The sequence below is a fragment of the Panthera leo genome, chromosome B3 (assembly GCF_018350215.1).
Source record: "Panthera leo isolate Ple1 chromosome B3, P.leo_Ple1_pat1.1, whole genome shotgun sequence".
Lineage (NCBI taxonomy): Eukaryota > Metazoa > Chordata > Mammalia > Carnivora > Felidae > Panthera > Panthera leo.
The window spans coordinates 18,733,328-18,751,651 of NC_056684.1; the positions used below are offsets into that span (position 1 = coordinate 18,733,328).

Here is an 18,324-nt window from a genome sequence, read left to right on the forward strand (position 1 = left end):
TGAAGGCTTGGTCCCATCCCAGTGACCCCAAAGTGCTGGAGGGAGGGGGCGGGGGTGGCCCAGTGCAAAGTGCATCCCGAAAGCCCCCTGCCTGGAGCCCCTGCGGCTGGCACTTCGGACCCTGTATGACCCGGGACCTCGCTGCCCCGAGACCTCTCGTGTGCCCCGGTAGCTGGGAGCCTCCGGCCCGGAGCGCGGCAGCCCCCTGCTCCGAGCCCTCAGACCGGGACTGCCCCCCCCACCCGAGCCGGGACTTCCTCCCTGCACCCCTGCCCCGAGGCTGCCCGGCGGTCAGGACCGTCGCCCCCATTCTGCTCGGCTGTCTGGATGCTCGGCGGGCTGGGGCCGTGAGGCATCAAGAAGGATCAGGAACACCCGTGTCCGGCCCTGCCTGGGATGTTTGTTCAATGGAGAAGTTGGTGAGTGTGGAGAAGGCTGAAAGGAGGAAGAGAAGCAGCAGCTGAGGAGACAGGTAAAGTCAGTTACCTCCCCCGAGGGGAAGGGGACTGGCGGGGAGGAAGAATCACTGCTTCTTCCTGCCTGCCCTTATCACTCTTCCTTTTGCTACCCCTTCTCAGAGCCCCTTCCTCCTCGCCCCTGGGTCACTGCACCACTCACTGGTTTTTGCTTTCCAGGTTTGAGCTGGCTAGAGGAGACGAGAGAGCAGGAAGGGTCAAGCCACCCACCAGAGAAGCAGCAGAGAGCCTCTGACCAGCATCCTGTATAAAGGTAATAAGCCAGATCTCCCCACCCCATTGTTTATTTCTAGCCCCTATCTCATTAAGCATTGCTTTATTTTCAGCGTGGTTACCTGGAAATGCAAGTCTTTCCTGGCACCCAGTTTCCCAGCAAAAACAAAACTCTGCCGGTGCCTGATCCTTAAGATTTTAATTAATAATAACTTCTCTATCCCAGAAACATATTTTCCCTTCTCTGTACATTGTGTTTTCTTTTTTTCTTTTTCTTTTTTGCATTATCTTTCTGTACACTGTACCATTTACCCTGCTCTGAGACTTTGAGACCTTTTTGTAGCCCCCCCCCCCCAAACCTTACTCTCAGAGGAATTCCTCAATTCCTTGTTAATTGCTTGTTAATTCTGAATGACTCTGCTTTTTAATTAAACCACAATTTTCTGTTTTCCCCTTATGTCTGCCTATCACCTTTCCTCTAACTCTGTCAGAAAATCTTTTGAGTTAACTAACGGACAAGGGTTTGGTAGAGGAAGATGCGGTAATGGCTTGAAATTTATGACTTTTGGAAAATAACTTGACTTTTTCTGCTAGTGAAAAGTGAATCTGTGTACCTTAATAGTGTGGATAGTATGAAAGCAATATTTGCTCCTGAAGCACGTACCTGTAACTAACTCTTCTGGCTTTTATGTGTTTCTGTTGACAGATGTGAATGGGTTCTGAAACTGTTGTAAAACGATAAGTAATATTTGTGACACCTTAGATTTTCTAGAAGAACTTACAAAACTTCATACAATATTTTGTTAATCATTTGACACTCAAGAATTTGAAAACAAAGGGATGTTTTGGTGTGTTTAGAATCTAGGGCTTTATTCTTGCACTCTTCATAGATAAGGTTTATTTCAAAATCCTTACAGATAATTTGTTAGATTGAAATTTAAGCATCTAATTCATGTGATCACATTTCTGTCGTCGTATTTTGTTGCTGCTTCTGGAAAATACACCAAAGGTAAGTTTAGGACATTCATGTAATTCCTAAAGAGGGAATATGATCAGGGAAATTATATAAGAGTTAATTCACAAATTAGTCAAGTGAATGACTTCTCTAACATCCAATAACAGGAGTATAAAGTGACTTGTTAATCTCAGAGTTATTTTAATATCTCAGATTGTTTAGGGAATTTCAGGTACAAAGAAGTACTTAAAATAGCAGAAGTTGTTAGGAAATCGTTGATTTACTCTGTTCCACTGGACTTTCTGCCTTTCCCCAAAAGAAATGTATGCCTTTCCTGATTCTTTTAATTGTGAAGACATTGCTAAAGATACTTTTAAGTGCTCTGAGGGTTTGCATATTCTTGAGACCTGGTCCTGGACTCCAAAGGGAGAGTGTATGCTACTGAATGGAATTGAAAATCAGTATCTACCACTGACTGTTCCATGGTGAACATTTAGGGCAGCCTTTATGTGCATATAGGGTCCACTTCACTTCAGTAAAAGCTAGGCAGAAGTCTATAAAAGTTAAAGGCAATTTTCATTATGCAAATATGCAAATCTCCAGAGAGATGCCCAATGATTACTTTAGGAATTTTGTCTTTTAAATGCTAACATATTTGGAATATGTTTTTAAGGTAAAGACAAATGATGTGTTTTCTATTCAGGCCTTCTCACTTACATATTTTTTCTACTTTAGATACGACTCTAGCATGTTTTCATTTGCAAGGGGTGTTACCACCTGAGATGGTAAGGGAGCAGGTCTGTGGCGAGTCAGGCTTGTAAGTTACAGAGAGAACACTGCTTTCTTCTGGTTGCCAGCCAGATCATTCTCATTGCTTAAATAATATTTCATTGGTCCTCTCAGCTTTTAACTGCCTTTCTCTGATTAGGGAATATGTATATAAATCGTTGGCATCTATTCCTAGTATTAGCATGATTGAGAGTGTTTGGTCTAGATTATGCTGAACATTTAAAACGTTTAATATGGGTAAATATTTACCAGCATGGACAGTTAGGTAGTTTATATTTTTCAGATTGGTAGTTAACTTTGTGTTAATTCGATTGCCGTGTATACAGGTTTTTAGAGAAAAAAAAAAATGGAAAGCGCCTGATTTATTTGATAACCAAATATAGATTTATAGTCACATAGGGGGAATAACTGATTTTAACTGAAGATCTACAGTGATGCATTTAGAGTATGCTGTGGCTCTATACTTACATTCTTTATACCTGAAGTAATACCATGCATGATTATTTAATATTCTATATATATCTATTTTCTTCACGTTTAACTTTGGTAACACAGAAGTTCATACTATTCCTAAAAAGCCTAAAGTCAGATAAGGTTTATATATTACCTAATATCTGACTTACAGCCTTTTATTTCATTTTCAGCTGAAGACACTCCCTACGGAGAATGATTGTCTCTTTTTTTGCAAACCTTCTAGGTACTGATGTAAGGCTGCTAAGATGATAAAGCCGGACAGGGGTTAATATGATAATATTGACAAGACCTCCTCATTTACAACATTTGTGATTTAAGCCTTGAGTTGAGTCTGCATAGTGAATTATACAATTTCCTTTCTTGCCTCCTTCACATTCCATGAAAATGGTTGGTTTTTCTGCTGGAACATTTGAGAATTATAGATAAGTTGTGCATGATAACACATCCTTGTGTTACGCAGAGGCCCAGTAATTTGGAGGAAATATGAATACCCTTACTTGTTTTAGAACATAAACACCATGCTAACCATGAGGAGTGATACTAGAAAACACTTCTACTTTATTTTGGGTTCCAGGCTCTTGATCATATCAATAGTGCTGGTCAACATAGACCTCGGCCATGTTGTACACTTTGGGCCTTACAGTGTTTCTGCAGCCGTCTTCCCTCTTAGAACTTGTGACCCAATGGTGTTTTTTTTTTTTTTTTTTTCCTCAGAGCCAATATCCTTGGAGTTGCTGATTTTATTTTCTTACCAGCCTGTATATCTCTGTCTGTTCTACAAAGAAATGCTTATTTCCTTTTTTGAGTAGCAAGCTGTTATCTTGTTTCTAGTGGTGTGAAATCTGAAAGCACAGTTCTAATTTGTATCACCTAATCCAAAAATATGTGGACTTTTAGTGAAAATAATATGCAAAGAGCCATTAGTGACTAATCATTTATGCCAGAGGAAATCGGGGACATGTGGCAAATCTGGTGAAAGTTTTATACAATTTTAGACAGGTCTTAAATATATTTTATATTATAGTTATTTTACTCTTCACTCTGTTCTGTGAATATAAACTTCTTTTAATTATGTGAAGCAAGAAGTTTAGTTTTAACTTAATGAAGTTCCTTTGGCATCTTTATAGAATTTAGTGTTAACATCTTATTTTTTATTTTTTTAAAATGCTTATTTTTGAGAGAGGGAGAGAGACAGCACAAGTGGGAAGGGGCAGAGAGAGAAAGGGGGAGACATATTATCCGAAGCAGGCTCCAGGCTCTGAGCTGTCAGCAGAGAGCCCAATGTGGGGCTTGAACCCACGAACCGTGAGATCATGACCCGGGCTGAGGTCAGATGCCCAACCGACTGAACGAACCACCCAGGTGCCTCAGTGTTAATTTTAATTCCTAAATGTATACTTTCTAGTATGGTCAACAGTGTAAAAGCTCAGAGGCCTGCATTGTTTCCTTTTGACCTGACATAGATTAGAAAAGATGGATTCGTAAAATTTAAACAACACAATTCACCACACTATTCTGCAGTAAAACCTCATATAAAAATGATAGACATTGGGGAAGTGGCTCATTTTGATACATAATTCTGAAGTCTTGTCTGCATGGTTTGTTTTTTGTTTTTTGTTTCTTGTCTTTTCTGACTGAAACCTGGAATGGGATTTCTAAGATTATACCCTCAGAATTTTAGTCATTGTGAGTCATTAATTTAAAAACAGCTTACACTGTACATTTATTTCTTTAGAAAATAGCCTCCTTGGCCATATTCTATTATTTTATAGGTGACTTCTTCATGAACTATCAGATTTTCAAATGTGCACTCCTTGAGAATATAGACTTTTCTCCATTTTCCTGTGTCTGGACTTCTCTGTGATTTTTTTTTTTTTTTTTAGTATTTATTTTTGAGAGAGAGAAAGAACACGTGCAGAGGAACAGGGGAGGGGCAGAGAGAGAGGGAGACAGAGGACCTGAAGTGGGCTATGCAGTGACAGTGGAGAGCCCGATGCGGGGCTTGAACTTATGAACTGTGAGATCATGACCTGAGCCAAAGTCGGACACTTAACCGACTGAGCCACCCAGGCACCCCAACTTCTCTCTGATTTTTTAAATAGCATGTGTAGCACTAGATATTATATTTACTTTTTAAGTTCAATAGTCTTTTTTTTTTAAATGTATTCATATGTGGATAGCTATACTCTATTAAGTGCAAACTCTCCTAAAATAACACCAAGATAAAAATTAATTACTTGTCTGGTGCTTTGGACTATTAGGATGTTTTGGTAATGGTAATTAAGTCATTGCCTTTCATAATTTAAGGGATGCAGCTGACAAAGGACTCTGTGTGCATGGTATGTGTGTCTTGTTTTTTTTCCAGTAAAAACTATTGCATCTAAAGTGCTCTTTTGGTTTAAACCTATAGTTATTGTTTATAGCACTTGGTATTGTCAGAAAAGGGAAACATGATCTTAACATTTTTAGGTGTATCTAATTTATTTTAAGTATGCAGAACTCTCTAGTAAAGTTTTACCAGGGGGTGACACCAGTGGCCAAGGCCTAGCAGTGTGCCAAACACATGTCAGGGGCTCCGTGGACTTTCATCTGTCTGATTGAAGTAGCCCATACGGCATTATTGCAAGTTATTGTGGTTTGTGCATCTTTCTTGTTCAGAGAAATAGTCACTTCATCCTTTAACACAAAGCCTTTTCTTGATATTATTAATAAGTCAGTACCATTTCATATTCCCCTCAACCCCCACTTTGCATGCCCTCCTCCCCACTTACCCCCTCTGCCTCCATGGAAGGGGCGATGGGTAGATAGAAGGCCTAAGAACAAGATTCCTAAAGGCTTGAAACCATGGAGAGCTATCTCCGCTTCTCTTGGGAGGCAGGGGATACCAAGGACACCCTTAGAAGTAAGGCAGCCAGTGCCATTGATTTTTGCAATGTAGATGTAGCTCATGTGGAAAATAATCACCTGTTCCTTTGTGGAAAATGCTGGAGGCTTATCATTGGAGACCTCGGTTTGCATTTTTTAAACAAATTTTTATTTTAGTATAGTTTTAGACTTACAGAAAAATTGCACAGACAGTACAGAATTCCCATGTACTCCACACCCAGTTGCCACCAACAACTTATATTAATAGATGGATTTGTCACAATTAATGAACCAACAATGAGCATTATTATTAATTAAAATCCATATCGTGTTCACACTTCTTTAGCTTTTACCTAATATGCTTTTTCTGTTCCAGGATCTCATCTAGGATACCACATTACATTTAGCCTTCTTGTTTCCGTAAGCTCTTCTTGGCCATGACAATTCCACAGACTTCCTTGTTTTTGATGGCTTTGACATTTTGAGGAGCACTGGTCAGGTATTTTGTAGAATGTCCCTCAGCTGGAATTTGTGTGGTGTTTTTCTCATGATTAGGGGGGTTATGGGCTTTGGAGAGAAAGATCACCACGGTAAATTGCCATTCTCCTCATTCCATGCTTGTCACGTGACTTGGCACTGCTGCCTGTTAACCACGATCACCAGGCTGAGGCAGTGTTTTTCAGGTTTCTTGCCGTAAAGTTGTTCTTTCCCTCCTTTTCCATGCTGTCCTCATGGGAAGGAAATCTCTACATGGCCCACACTAAAGGAGAAGGGAGTTATGCTCTACGTCCCTGAGTAGGGGGGATCCATGCAATTATATGGAATTCTGTACAGGAGATTTGTTTCTGCTCCATCCTTTATTTATTCAATCAGAGCATTATGGGCCTGTTGGTATTTATTCTAGACTTTGGGTTAGAATCCATACCGCTTATATTTATCTTGTTCAAGTTGTTCCAGCTTAGCTACTAAGAGCTCTTGTGGTTGGCCCATGTTCCTGTGACATTCCCCCATCACTGCATTTCTCTTTGAGCACTTCCTTTTTGGCACAGTGAGATGCTCCAGGCTCATATTGTATATTTCCTGCCCCACCCACTCTCAGAATTGGGCATCTCTGTAAGGATAGTTCTGCATTTTTTGCAGCTTGCCTTGTAGGAGTTGTTCTGATCATGTCTAATTCTCTAATTCATTTTTTTAAGAAATGGTAGTCCGTTTTAAGTTAAATATTGTTTCCAAGTGCGTGCTGGCCAAGTCTTTGGCCTTGGAAAAAGGAAAGGGTCAAAGTGGACTATATACTGATGTGGATTGGTTGTAAATTCTGGTGTGCAACCAGCGGCACCTAGGACTGCCACTCTTCCCCATAGTACATCAGGTTGTCAGGTTTTCAGGTAGCCCAGCCTTTCCTGTTTAAGTGATGGAGGGCTTAGCATACCTACCCTACTGGGATGGGGTGGGGTAGTAGTTCTCCCAGTGAGTAATTTCTAGAGTGATTTGAGCATGAAGTGTGGAAGTCACTTAACATGTGCTCTTAACCTTAATGGAGTTCATAGACCTAGGGTTTAATCTATATGAAGAAAGATCCTTTTTTTCTTTCAATTGTAGGGAGGATTTTTCCAGAATTCATATAGGGAAGCTGGCAAGGATGTTGTTAATCTTTTACGCAGTTTGATGTATATATAAAGGAATAACCATTTCAAAATGATTAACATAATGCTTTTTAGGGCATATGAAGAACCAGCATTTAAAGATATACTCTCCTTTTGGTTGTCATAGATTCCATTTTGGCCCTGACCACCTACTATATTGAATGAACACATACTTTCATTTTTGTCCTGTTTAGAAAAGAGCACACGCCTAACAGTGTCAGTTAAAAAGTAATTCAGATGAAGCAAGCCTGAAAATATATTCTGAATAGAGCAAAAATAAGATAAAAGGAACCTGTACTTGCATCTGAATTTCAAATGTGTGATTTTTTTTTTAATTTACTCTTTTTCAAAAAACTGCCCTTTTAAGAAAAAAAAATCCTGAAAATACACCATATCCGTACCAGTTTGGAGATTAATGTAATGTAAGAACTGACCTGAGTTCTTTCTCTGCTCTGGAAGTTTGATAGAAAGCACTAAAATTTAAGCTCATCAAAAGGTAGAGTGTGTAGGCATCTCTGATTTTTTATTATTTTTAGGAATCTTCCCATAATTGGTATTTGTTTTTAGGTTAAGAAAGCTCAATCACGCTGCAATCTGGACACACTCTGAGCCTTCTCCTCACAATGCTGTATGTGCACAATGGTTATTAGGCAATCCACGTATCAGAAGAAGGGACATTCTTCCACAAGGTAAGTGACTGAAGGTTATTGGTCATCTGTGCAGTTCTGGGGAGGAAAATCCATATAGCTTTTGCTTTTCCCTTCAAAGCAGCTAACATATACTAAACACAACACTTGCTAAAAGAAAATCCAGGTTTTTGTTTGTTTATTTTTTATACTGTTTGAATCTTACATAGTAGACCTCATTTAAGAGCCAAGATAATGGTCTCATTTAAAAAAAAAAAAATCTGTTAAAGCTGATTTTGAGTATATAGTAGTAGTTTTCATTAATTTCTTCCAGTGGTATTCAGTGTCTTTGCTTACAACTCTAAAAATACACAGAAACCTATTCCAAAAGGGTTTTTGGTCATTTTTAAGATGAGAGACTTAGTTTTATAGTGTTGATTGAAAAAGTAATTAAGCAAAGGGATAAGGGGGAAAATCATGTTTATTAAGGAGACAAATTGTCAGGAAATTTCTCATTTCCAAATTTTCTCTGAGGAGATAGCTCTTTGTAATAGTAGCCTGATATTTTTAAATTATATTACTTAATAGGAATACGAGTTTGAAATAACCATTTTCACTTTATGAAACAACATAGGACATTTGATTGTATTCTTAAGCTGTGATGATTTGACCTAGGTCAGGCTTAAGTTTACCTTTGCACAATCTATAGCAAGAGGTTTTGCAAGATAAATTATTATTGGTAACAAGATTATCCCAAGATGTCTAACCTACATAGGAGACCAAAATGTCTTTAAAGGACTTTATCACATAATTTTTTATTTTTAGAAATGGAAGCCGCCTAATTAGGAGATGAGTCTAATCTATTCCTTAAAATTAGCCCAGATGGAATGGCTTCTTAGAAGCGTGTTAGTTTAAGCTTCTGTAAGCTTCTGTAAAGCTTAAAAACCCACTGAAAAAGTTTTTGTACACACACATGTAAGGGCCACTTTTCACAATTCACTTTGGACTTTTTCCTCTTTGCATGAAGGAGATCTCATTTTATATTGAGCCTGAGTGCACACCTCTTTTGTGACCTGTTAGAGGGTGCAGAAGTCCAGGACACTACTTTTTCTTTAAAATGATTTTTTTTCATGTGGTGGTGTTTCGATTCTTACAGTTTTTTTTTTTTTTTTTTTATCTCACTTGGATTTTCTACATTTTCTTTTTTTTTTAATTAATTTGTTTTTGAGAGGGGAGGGGGCAGACTGAGGATCCGAAGTGGGCTCTGCGCTGACAGCAGAGAGCCCGAACAGGGGCTCAAACTCATGAACCGTGAGATCATGACCTGAGCCAAAGTCAGATGCTTAACTGACTAACCACCCAGGTGCCCCGATTCTTAGAGTTTTTAGATATTTTGTGTGATCTTGGTACTTTGCCAATTAGAGTAAAACTTTTAGAAAACTGAAATTAGAAAAGTAGAAAAGATAATGTGGCAGAAGAAGGGGGTGGTAAATCATGCATCAAATAACAAAGTGGGGAGGATAGAAAGAAACGAAAAAAGGAAAATGCATACTCTCTCTGCATTTTACTTTACCCCACGCACTTCTTTCCCCCCCAAACCTTTCACCCTTTGGAGCTAAAAATAAAATATTGAAATACTTTAGGGGACTCATCTGAAGTTTTTCATTTTTTTTTTTAAACTGCTTCTCACAGTCTTTAATCTTAATAGGCTATGAATTGACCATTTGATACCCTGCATTCACTCACTGATCTGTGATCGAGTCCTTGAATGGTTTATAACTGCATGCATTAGGGAAATTAACTCTTTTTAAAAATTTTTTTAAAATGTTTGTTTATTTTTGAGAGAGAGAGAGAGAGACAGAGCATGAGTGGAGGAGAAGCAGAGAGAGAGGGAGGTACAGAATCTGAAGCAGGCTCCAGGTTCTGAGCTCAGCACAGAGCCTGACGGGGGGCTCGAACTCAGGGATCATGAGATCATGACCTGAGTGGAGGAAGTCACATGCTTAACTGACTGAGCCCTGTCCACCACCGCCCCCCCCCCCGCCCCCCACAGTGCCCCAGGGAAATCAAACTCTTAAGACGAGCACTCACCTGACTACTCTGTTGTCTCCCATTTTCTGGCTGCCCAGCATCACCTTCCATTATACCTAAAATAATGCTGCTATGTTCATAGGATGTTTGCTTTGAGTTTTCAAAAGACTACAGAAGAAATTTCCTGTAACCGCAACTTAAGGCATTATGCCTGGCTTTTTGTTTGAAATCTTTTATAATCTTTGGGAAGCTACCAAAGTTCCAGTTATAGGAGGTGCATATTAATTAGTTGTAGTAGGATGAACTGTCATGACTAAGATTTACATGATTTAACAATGGAAAATTCTGTGCTATTTAATAGACACTGCGAGGAGCCAAGTATTCTAAACTTCACATATTCTACTTGCCCTTAAAGGCTATTCCCTGTGACCTAATGAATCCTTGGTAAAAAGTGGACTCAGCTAGGATGTTACACCACCATTGTCGAAGGAACCCTGAACTCCAGGAAGAATTGCAGATTCAGGCTGCAGTGGCTGCCGGGGATGTTCACACAGTACGAAAGATGTTAGAACAAGGCTATTCTCCAAATGGCCGGGATGCTAATGGCTGGACCCTTCTTCATTTCTCTGCAGCAAGAGGGAAGGAAAGATGTGTTCGAGTATTTCTAGAACATGGAGGTGAGTTTTCTGGAAGCAAACCTTTTTTGTCAAGGAGAAACTTAAATTATATTTAGTTTAAATATATGTGTACATGTATATAATGTTTAATGCTTCCCTTTGGTTGATACCCACCTTCTTATTCTCTCCTTTGTGAAGATTTGTTGCAGGTGTGCTGCGTTTTGCTTAAAACCAGATTGTTTAAAGCGCAATTTGGTGAATATAATGTGCTTCCCCCGCCTGTAACTGTATTTATACACAGCCAGATTTTCCTGGGTCATTTCAAGTAAAAGCAACCCTCCATGTTGTCCGGCTGCTTCTGTTTCGGAAGCAGAAGTGGTTGTGGTACCCACAATTAGAGAGTTGCACAAGTTTCCCGTTTGATAATTGCTCATGCAAACAGACCTAGCAGGGGTCCCTTTAAGTGTCATGCCCTTAATGAAGTCCTATCTTTTGAAGTTGCCTCTTTAAAAAAAAAACTTTTGGATGGCATCTTTTATTACTGTTTTAGAGCTCCTGCCTTTTCCAGATCTGTACATAGTTTGTAGGTTAGAAGATAGATTATCTGAGGTCTTGTTGTGTATAAATATACACATTTGGGAATGACATGTGACATTTTATGCTTTTGCTTTGAAAATCTGTGCATTCCCATAGTTAACAATTTCCATAATAATAAGAACTAATAATTATCCCAGACTAGTTTACTTTTTTCCCCAGTTGAATTTCTTAATTTTCCAAAGATGGGCTAGATGTGTTCTGTATTCATACCCATGTTATCTTTGTAAAATATGGTGTAAAGCAGCTTATTTGGGACTCAGGTTCCACACATGCCCCTTCCGGGGCCTGCATTGCTCTTTGACAACCATTTGGTTTTGTTTTAAGGTGTGCTATGTGAGATGAGTCAGCCTTGTAAACCCACCTGAAGTACAGAAAACTTGAGAAGTCCCAGGGCTCTCTTGAAGGTCGTGCGAATTACGTGAAACTAGGGACATGGAGGCTGTGAGTGGGAACTAATTGCAGGGCGATGCTAAGCCCGGGACCCTGGGTCTTCACACATCCCAGGGGTTCTGTAACAGCAACTAAATCCCTGAAACGGTGGATCGTTGACGGCCCAGCCATTCGCTGTCCCATGCCTGCTGTGTAGCTGTCCTCCCTCCCTCCTGCCACCCTGGCTCTTCCCTCAGTTCACCTTCCTCTTTAGAAACCTCAGTCCTGATGTTGATGAAGGGGAAATACGGAGAGGAACAGGAGAAAGATCAGGGAAATTGAAAGCCATAGGATCTGAAAAATTCTGGCAGTGCTTACCAAGATCAGAGTTGACATTTTTTTTTAATGTTTATTTATTTTTGAGAGGGAGAGAGACAGAGTGCAAGCGAGCAAGCAGGGAGAGGTAGAGAGAGACACACACACAGAGTCTGAAACAGGCTCCAGGCTCCCAGCTTCGAGCTGTCAGCACAGAGCCTGACACGGGGCTTGAACTCATGAACTGTGGGATCATGACCTGAGCTGAAGTTGGGCGCTCTGTCAGCTGAGCCACCCAGGTGACCCCAAGAGTTGACAACCTAGTCCTGTTACTTTCTGCTTCTGCCAGCCTTGCTTTTAAGCAATTAACTAAAGGGGGAAAAAAAGTCAAAGTAACATTACTGTGTCTCCTTAAATAAAACAGTTTTCAAATGAATCACAAATAAAGCCAAAGACCCCTTTGCCCAACTCCCAATCCTTTCTGCCTGCCCCTCTCAGAAGTAACCATAGGTATGAGTTTGGGATAATTTCCTCATATTGTTACTTATACTTACAGAAAATATGTCATATTGTGTTGTGTGTGGTTTTAGAACATAAAATGATATTGTACTGACCATGGTATCCTGCAGTTGTTTTCTGCTGAACTGTACAACTTAAGATTTTTTCTAAATAAGGGATTGGCAAACTCCTGTAAAAGACCAGATAGGAAATATTTTAGGCTTTGCAGACCCTACTGTCTCTGTCATAAATACTCCACTCTGCCTTTGTAGGTAGCATGAAAGTGGCCATAGACAATTTGAAGCAAATAAGTATGCCTGTGTGCAAATAAAACTTCATGAAGACAAATGGTGGGCCAAAGTTGGCCTGTGGGCCACAGTTTTCTGAACCCTGCGTCCTCACTCACCCTCCCCTCTGTGTAGCCATGGGTGTGTGTGTGTGTGTGTATGTGTGTGTGTGTGTGTGTATATGGGTATTTTTAACAGCTTCTAATTGAGGTAGAATCCACATGCCTTACAATTCACCCATTTAAAGTGTGCATATAGTTCAGTGGCTTCTAGTATATTTGTAGAGTTGGGCATCCATCATCACAAGTAATTTTAGAACATTTTCATTACCCCCGAAAATACTGTTGGGGTACCCCCGAAAATACTGTTGGGCCTGTTCTATAATACACATAGATTTACTGTGTTCTTTTTAGCCGCTAATTATAATATTTATTAGTATGGACACACTGTCTTTTGTCTAAGCCATTCTTTATTTTTTATTATTTGAGCATGGCTAAAATTTTCTCAGTGGATTTTATTTGTTGAGAACATAACATATGTGGTTAAAAACCAAAGGATAGTTATTCTGCACTGTTCAGTGAGGGGAAAACGCCTGCTCTCTAGCACCTGTCCGTGACATCCCTTCCCAGAGGCGGTCACTTTTACTGGTTTCTTTTGTGTCCCGGCAGATATAACCTGTGTGTCTAGGTGCATATAATATTCCATCCTCCTCCTTCTAGCCTGCTCCTTTTCTTGTTAATAGTCTATTCCACATCTTGCTTTTTCCACCTGACAGTTTAGCCCAGCAATAACTCCTTATCGCTACTGACAGTATCTCACATTCTGTCGCACAGATGTAATTTATTTAAACTTATCCCTCATTGTTGGACATTTTGATTTTTCATTTTTCTACTACTAGAAAGAGTATTACAGAGAATGTCCTTGACTGAATTTTTTTTTTTTTAATGTATGTGAGAGTTTATCTCTTGGATAATTCCTAGAAGTGCAATTGCCAAACCAAAAGGATGTTAAAAAAAATTTTTTTAATAGATTTTTTGACAAATTGTTCTACAAATGTTAGGATGGCTCTGTCTTTACTGACCAGTAGGATAGCGCCTGTTCCCCCACCTTTGCCAGGCATCCATCACAAGATGGTTTGCTCTTCCTCTTTGTGATTTGCTTGCCTCTCTCTCTCTCTTTCTCTCTCTCCCTCTCTCCCTCTCTCCCTCTCTCCCTCTCTCTCCCCTTCTCTCTCCTTCCTCCCCCCCAACCCCCCATCCCCCCCCCCCCCCCCCCCCCCCGAAATGACATTTGAGTAACAAAACATTGCAACACTGGGCTGCTTTGCTGGTCCTTTTCTTATTGGCTTGTAGGAATTGTTCGTATATTCTTCTTTGTTAGATATGTGTTGTGCCAATCTTCTCTCCGGTTTTAGCTTTATCTTCTTGATGTCGTGTTTGTTTTTGTTGGGCAGAAGTTTGCATTTTATTGTAGTTGAATTTTTTCATCTGCCTTAGGATGTGTGCTTTTTGTGTCTTGCACACCATGCCAGTGGGTCATTATTTGCCTGTATTTTCTTCTAAAAAGTTTTACGGCACATAGATCCTTAATCTATTCCAGAGTTGATTTTGGTGTCTAGTATGAGATGGTCAGGTACAATTTCATACTTTTTCCCCATAAGGGTAGCCTCAATCATCACTTCTGTCCTCATTGCTATATCTTTCTGGCTCAGATATAAAGTTTTCATATATGCATGGTTCCATTGAGTCTAGTGTCTGTTGGTATAACCCTGAGTTAGTATAATACTGTTATAATTAATATTACTCTGTAATTAAAGTTTTGATTTGCAGGAGGAGGCGGGTATGGCAAATCTCCTTGTTATTCTGTTCTTTAAGGATGCCTTGGCTACTCTTAGCCCTTTATGTTTTCTTATAAAATTTTAAAACAATAGAACTAAATGTTTTGGAGAAGCCTCTCAATTGTTTTTACATAGCACCTTTTACTCACTCCTGTTACCCTAACAGAATTAGGAGGTTTGGGAAGTATTTTTTTCCTAGCACATTATATATCAATTTGGAAACGTTAACAGGAGAAGAACTTTCCTCTTTCCCTGTGCCCTTGGCCACAGGTAATGTTTCTCAGTGCTCTGTGTTTAGTCTAAGCCTGCCTTCTGACCTCTAGACCAGCGTGTTCAGCTGCGTGTTAAGCCTCTGCACGTTCCTGGCTCACACACAGCACAGGCTGCTGCTTGGACATGTTCTTTTATGGCTAATGGCACCACAGCCTGCTAGGCCAGCAGTCTAGAAACCACCCTTGACGCTCTTCTAAATAGTTGCCAGATCTTCTCATTTCTTTTCATTGGAGGCACTGCCCCACATTTGGGTGAGGAATCCTCGTGCCTCACCAGGACTGTGATGATGTTCTCCTTCATCCCTGCTTCCAGTCTTGCCCCCTCCCAGCCAGTCTCCAAACAGAATGATCTGTGATGAAAATTAAAATGGGGCGCCTGGGTGGCTCAGTCATTTGGGCATCCGACTTCAGCTCAGATCATGATCTCACGGCTTGTAAGTTCGAGCCCTGCATCAGGCTCTGTGCTGACAGCTTGGAGCCTGCTTCTGATTCTGTCTCCCTGTCTCTCTGCTGCTCCCCTGTTTGCGCTCTGTCTCTCTCACTCACTCTTTCTCTCTCCCTCCTCTCTCCCTCTCTCTCAAAAATAAATAACATTAAAAAACTTAAAATGAAAATATTTCCTTTTTAAAATCACTGAAAGTTTTCCATCTCTCTTAGGGTAATAGTCAAAATTCTTAATGTGACCTACATGACCCTCATTGTTCTGGCTCCTCTGAGATATCTTTCCAGCTTCATCTTTGAGCCGCAGCCTCTCTGTGTTCATTCACATCCACTGAGCCCAGAGGCCTATGCGCAGGACCTGCTGAGTCCCCCTGCTCACCCTGCTGCTACCACTTTCACCTCATTCATGCCTGCTTCTCTGTCAGCTCTCATGTATCACTTTCTCAAGGAAATCTCTTATCATCCAGACTTGGGCAGATCCTTCTGTTGTACGATATTATTGTCTGTACCTTTTTTTTGTAGCTCCTATCACAAGTGTAATGATTTATTTGTGTACTATTCTGTTTAATGTCTTTATCTCCTGTGGAAGCTTCGGAGGGTAGCACCCATATCTTCTTTGTTCTCAATGAGAGAGAGAGGAAACACATACCAGCTATCTCACAGAATTGCTCCCCAGCCATACAGAGACAAGACTAATCCTTTCTTTAAAAATATTGAATATTGGTTGAAAATAGGCCAGACTTGTGGTGGGATTAGAAAAGTGTTTGAATTTGACCTACCTGCTCTTGTCCTAAAACCATAGTTTCTTTAAGAGCTTGAAAATTTCCAGATTGGCCTCCCACTCCTGTTAATAAGCTTCTCTTGTGATTGGTATTAAGGTGAACTGAAGTCCAGTTCAAATGTGGGTAAGTGAGCAAAATAAGCCACAAAAAACAAAGGTTCATTTCTCTTCCCCTCCTCCTCCTGGCCCCCAGTCCCATGAGGGTGGGGGAAGTTTCATAGAGATAGTTAGATGAGGTGGCCCGTTGGTCCTCCATAAATCACTTATTCATGTATTTATTCTGCAAATATTCGTTGGGTACCTAACATATGCCAGGCTCTGGGCCAGGCACCAAGGTACAGAATGAGTGTTGTGCTAGCTGTCTGGTCCTTCATAGTCAAGTGGCTGGATAGATTTATAGCCAATGCTTATTGAGCACTTAGTAGTAACCTAATGCTTCACAGCAGCTCTGTGAGGGTGAGTAGTAGTTTTTCCATTGAGAAAACTGAGCCACAGAATGGGAAGTAATTTGCCCAAGGCCATTCACCTCATAAATCGTGGAGCTAGGGTTCAAATCCACTGTCTTAGCTATGATTCTGTATGGCCTGCTTATACGGATACAATGCCGTTCCAACAGAGTGAGCTAAGTGCCGGGTATAAAAAGTCCCCACTGTTGCAGTGGTGGATGTGGGGGCCACAGCAAAAGAGGTTTACTAGAGAAAATATGGTTTGACTTGAGATCCTGAAAGGTGGGGCAGGGATGGGGCAGTGGAAGGACAGAGATGTGGGATTTTTGAAACACATAGGACACTGAGTGTGAAGGGTAGAAGAAGAAAGGAACATGTTTGGTTTTAGGAACTGAGAAAAGTTCAGTATGATTAGAGCATATCCAATAATTTATTCTATGGACTGTATTAGCCATTTGACATCTGATAGAGAGGAGTGGCAGAAACGGATGCGTTTTAGCAAATTCACTAGTGATAGTATGTGAACTTAGTGAAAGGGCCTGCAATCTCAGCAAGAGCAGGTGGGTGCCTGCTTCCTGATCAGAACTCTGGTCTCATTTCCCTGCACCCCACTCTAAACACATTTATTGAGCACCTGCTATGTGTCAGGCACTGTTCTGAACATAATGGGAATACAGCAACAAAATAAAGTCCCTGCTGTCATGGCACTTACATTTCGTTTTTTTGTATTTAAGTTTATTTGTTTAGAGAGAGCGAGTGTGTGCAAGTGGGGACGGGGCATAGAGAGAGAACCCAAGGATGCTCTGCACTATATCAGCATGGAGCCTGATGTGGGGCTTGATCTCACGGACGGTGATATGAAGACCTGAGCTGACTCAAGCAGGCTCCGCACTATCAGCGTGGAGCCCAATGAGTGGCCTGAGATCATGACCTGAGCCAAAATCAAGAGTCAGTCGCTTTAACTGAGCCATGGAGGTGCCCCAGCCCTTAAACATTTCTGAGTGAAGGAAATTGACGGTGAAATGTACAATGTCAGGTGGTGATCAGTGCTGTGAAGAAAGGTGAAGCAGAGAAGGGATAAAGAGGTATACAGGATTTTGTTTTAAATTAGGTATTTAGGGAAGGCCTCCAGTGTGCTGTTTGAATTGAGTCCTGGAAGAAATGAAGACCACACCATGAGAATAATATCTGGGAGAAAAACGTTAAAGATAAAGGGAACAATGGGGCACCTGGGTGGCCCCGGTTAAGCGGCCGACTTTGGCTCAGGTCATCATCTTGTGGTTCACGAGTTCAAGCCCTGCATTGGGCTCTGTGCTGACCACTCAGAGCCTGAAGCTGCTTCAGATTCTGTCTCTGCTTGCACACTGTCTTTCCCCTGCTTGCACACTGTCTCTCTCAAATATAAACATTAAAAAAAATTTTTTTTTAAAGAGGCAAAGGGAACAAGCGAGTGCTGCACAAGCTCTGGGAAGGGAACATACTTAGCACTTTGAAGAAAAAGCCAGGAAGACTACAGCAAGAACAGAACGATGGGAGAGAGGCTAAAGAGATGATGAGCTGGCATGTTCCGTAGGTCCTTGAAGGTTCAAAAAGGCTTTGGACTTTGTTCCAACTGAGAATGGAAAACCATCGAAGGCTTCTCAACTGAAGAATGAGAAGACCTTACTGAAGGGCTCACTCTGGCTTAAGGAGATAGATTGTAGAGGAGCAAAAGATAAAGGGGAAGACCTGTCGGGAAGCTTTGGAATAGTTGAGGCAGGAGATGCTAGTGGCTCATCCTAGACAAGAACAG

At 40.7% G+C, this 18,324-nt stretch overlaps 1 protein-coding gene across 3 annotated transcripts in view; it reads left to right on the plus strand.

Annotated features, from left to right (window-relative positions):
* The first annotated feature begins 92 nt into the window (after nt 1-92).
* ASB7 (ankyrin repeat and SOCS box containing 7) overlaps nt 93-18,324 on the plus strand; it is a 49,855-nt gene continuing 31,623 nt past the window's right edge. For all 3 annotated transcript variants that reach the window (XM_042941179.1, XM_042941180.1, XM_042941181.1), the window contains exons 1-4: nt 93-472; nt 636-729; nt 7,983-8,104; nt 10,488-10,749. In XM_042941179.1, the coding sequence (XP_042797113.1) occupies nt 10,539-10,749 (211 nt within the window). In that variant the 5' untranslated portion in view covers nt 93-472; nt 636-729; nt 7,983-8,104; nt 10,488-10,538. The remainder of the gene's footprint in view (nt 473-635; nt 730-7,982; nt 8,105-10,487; nt 10,750-18,324) is intronic.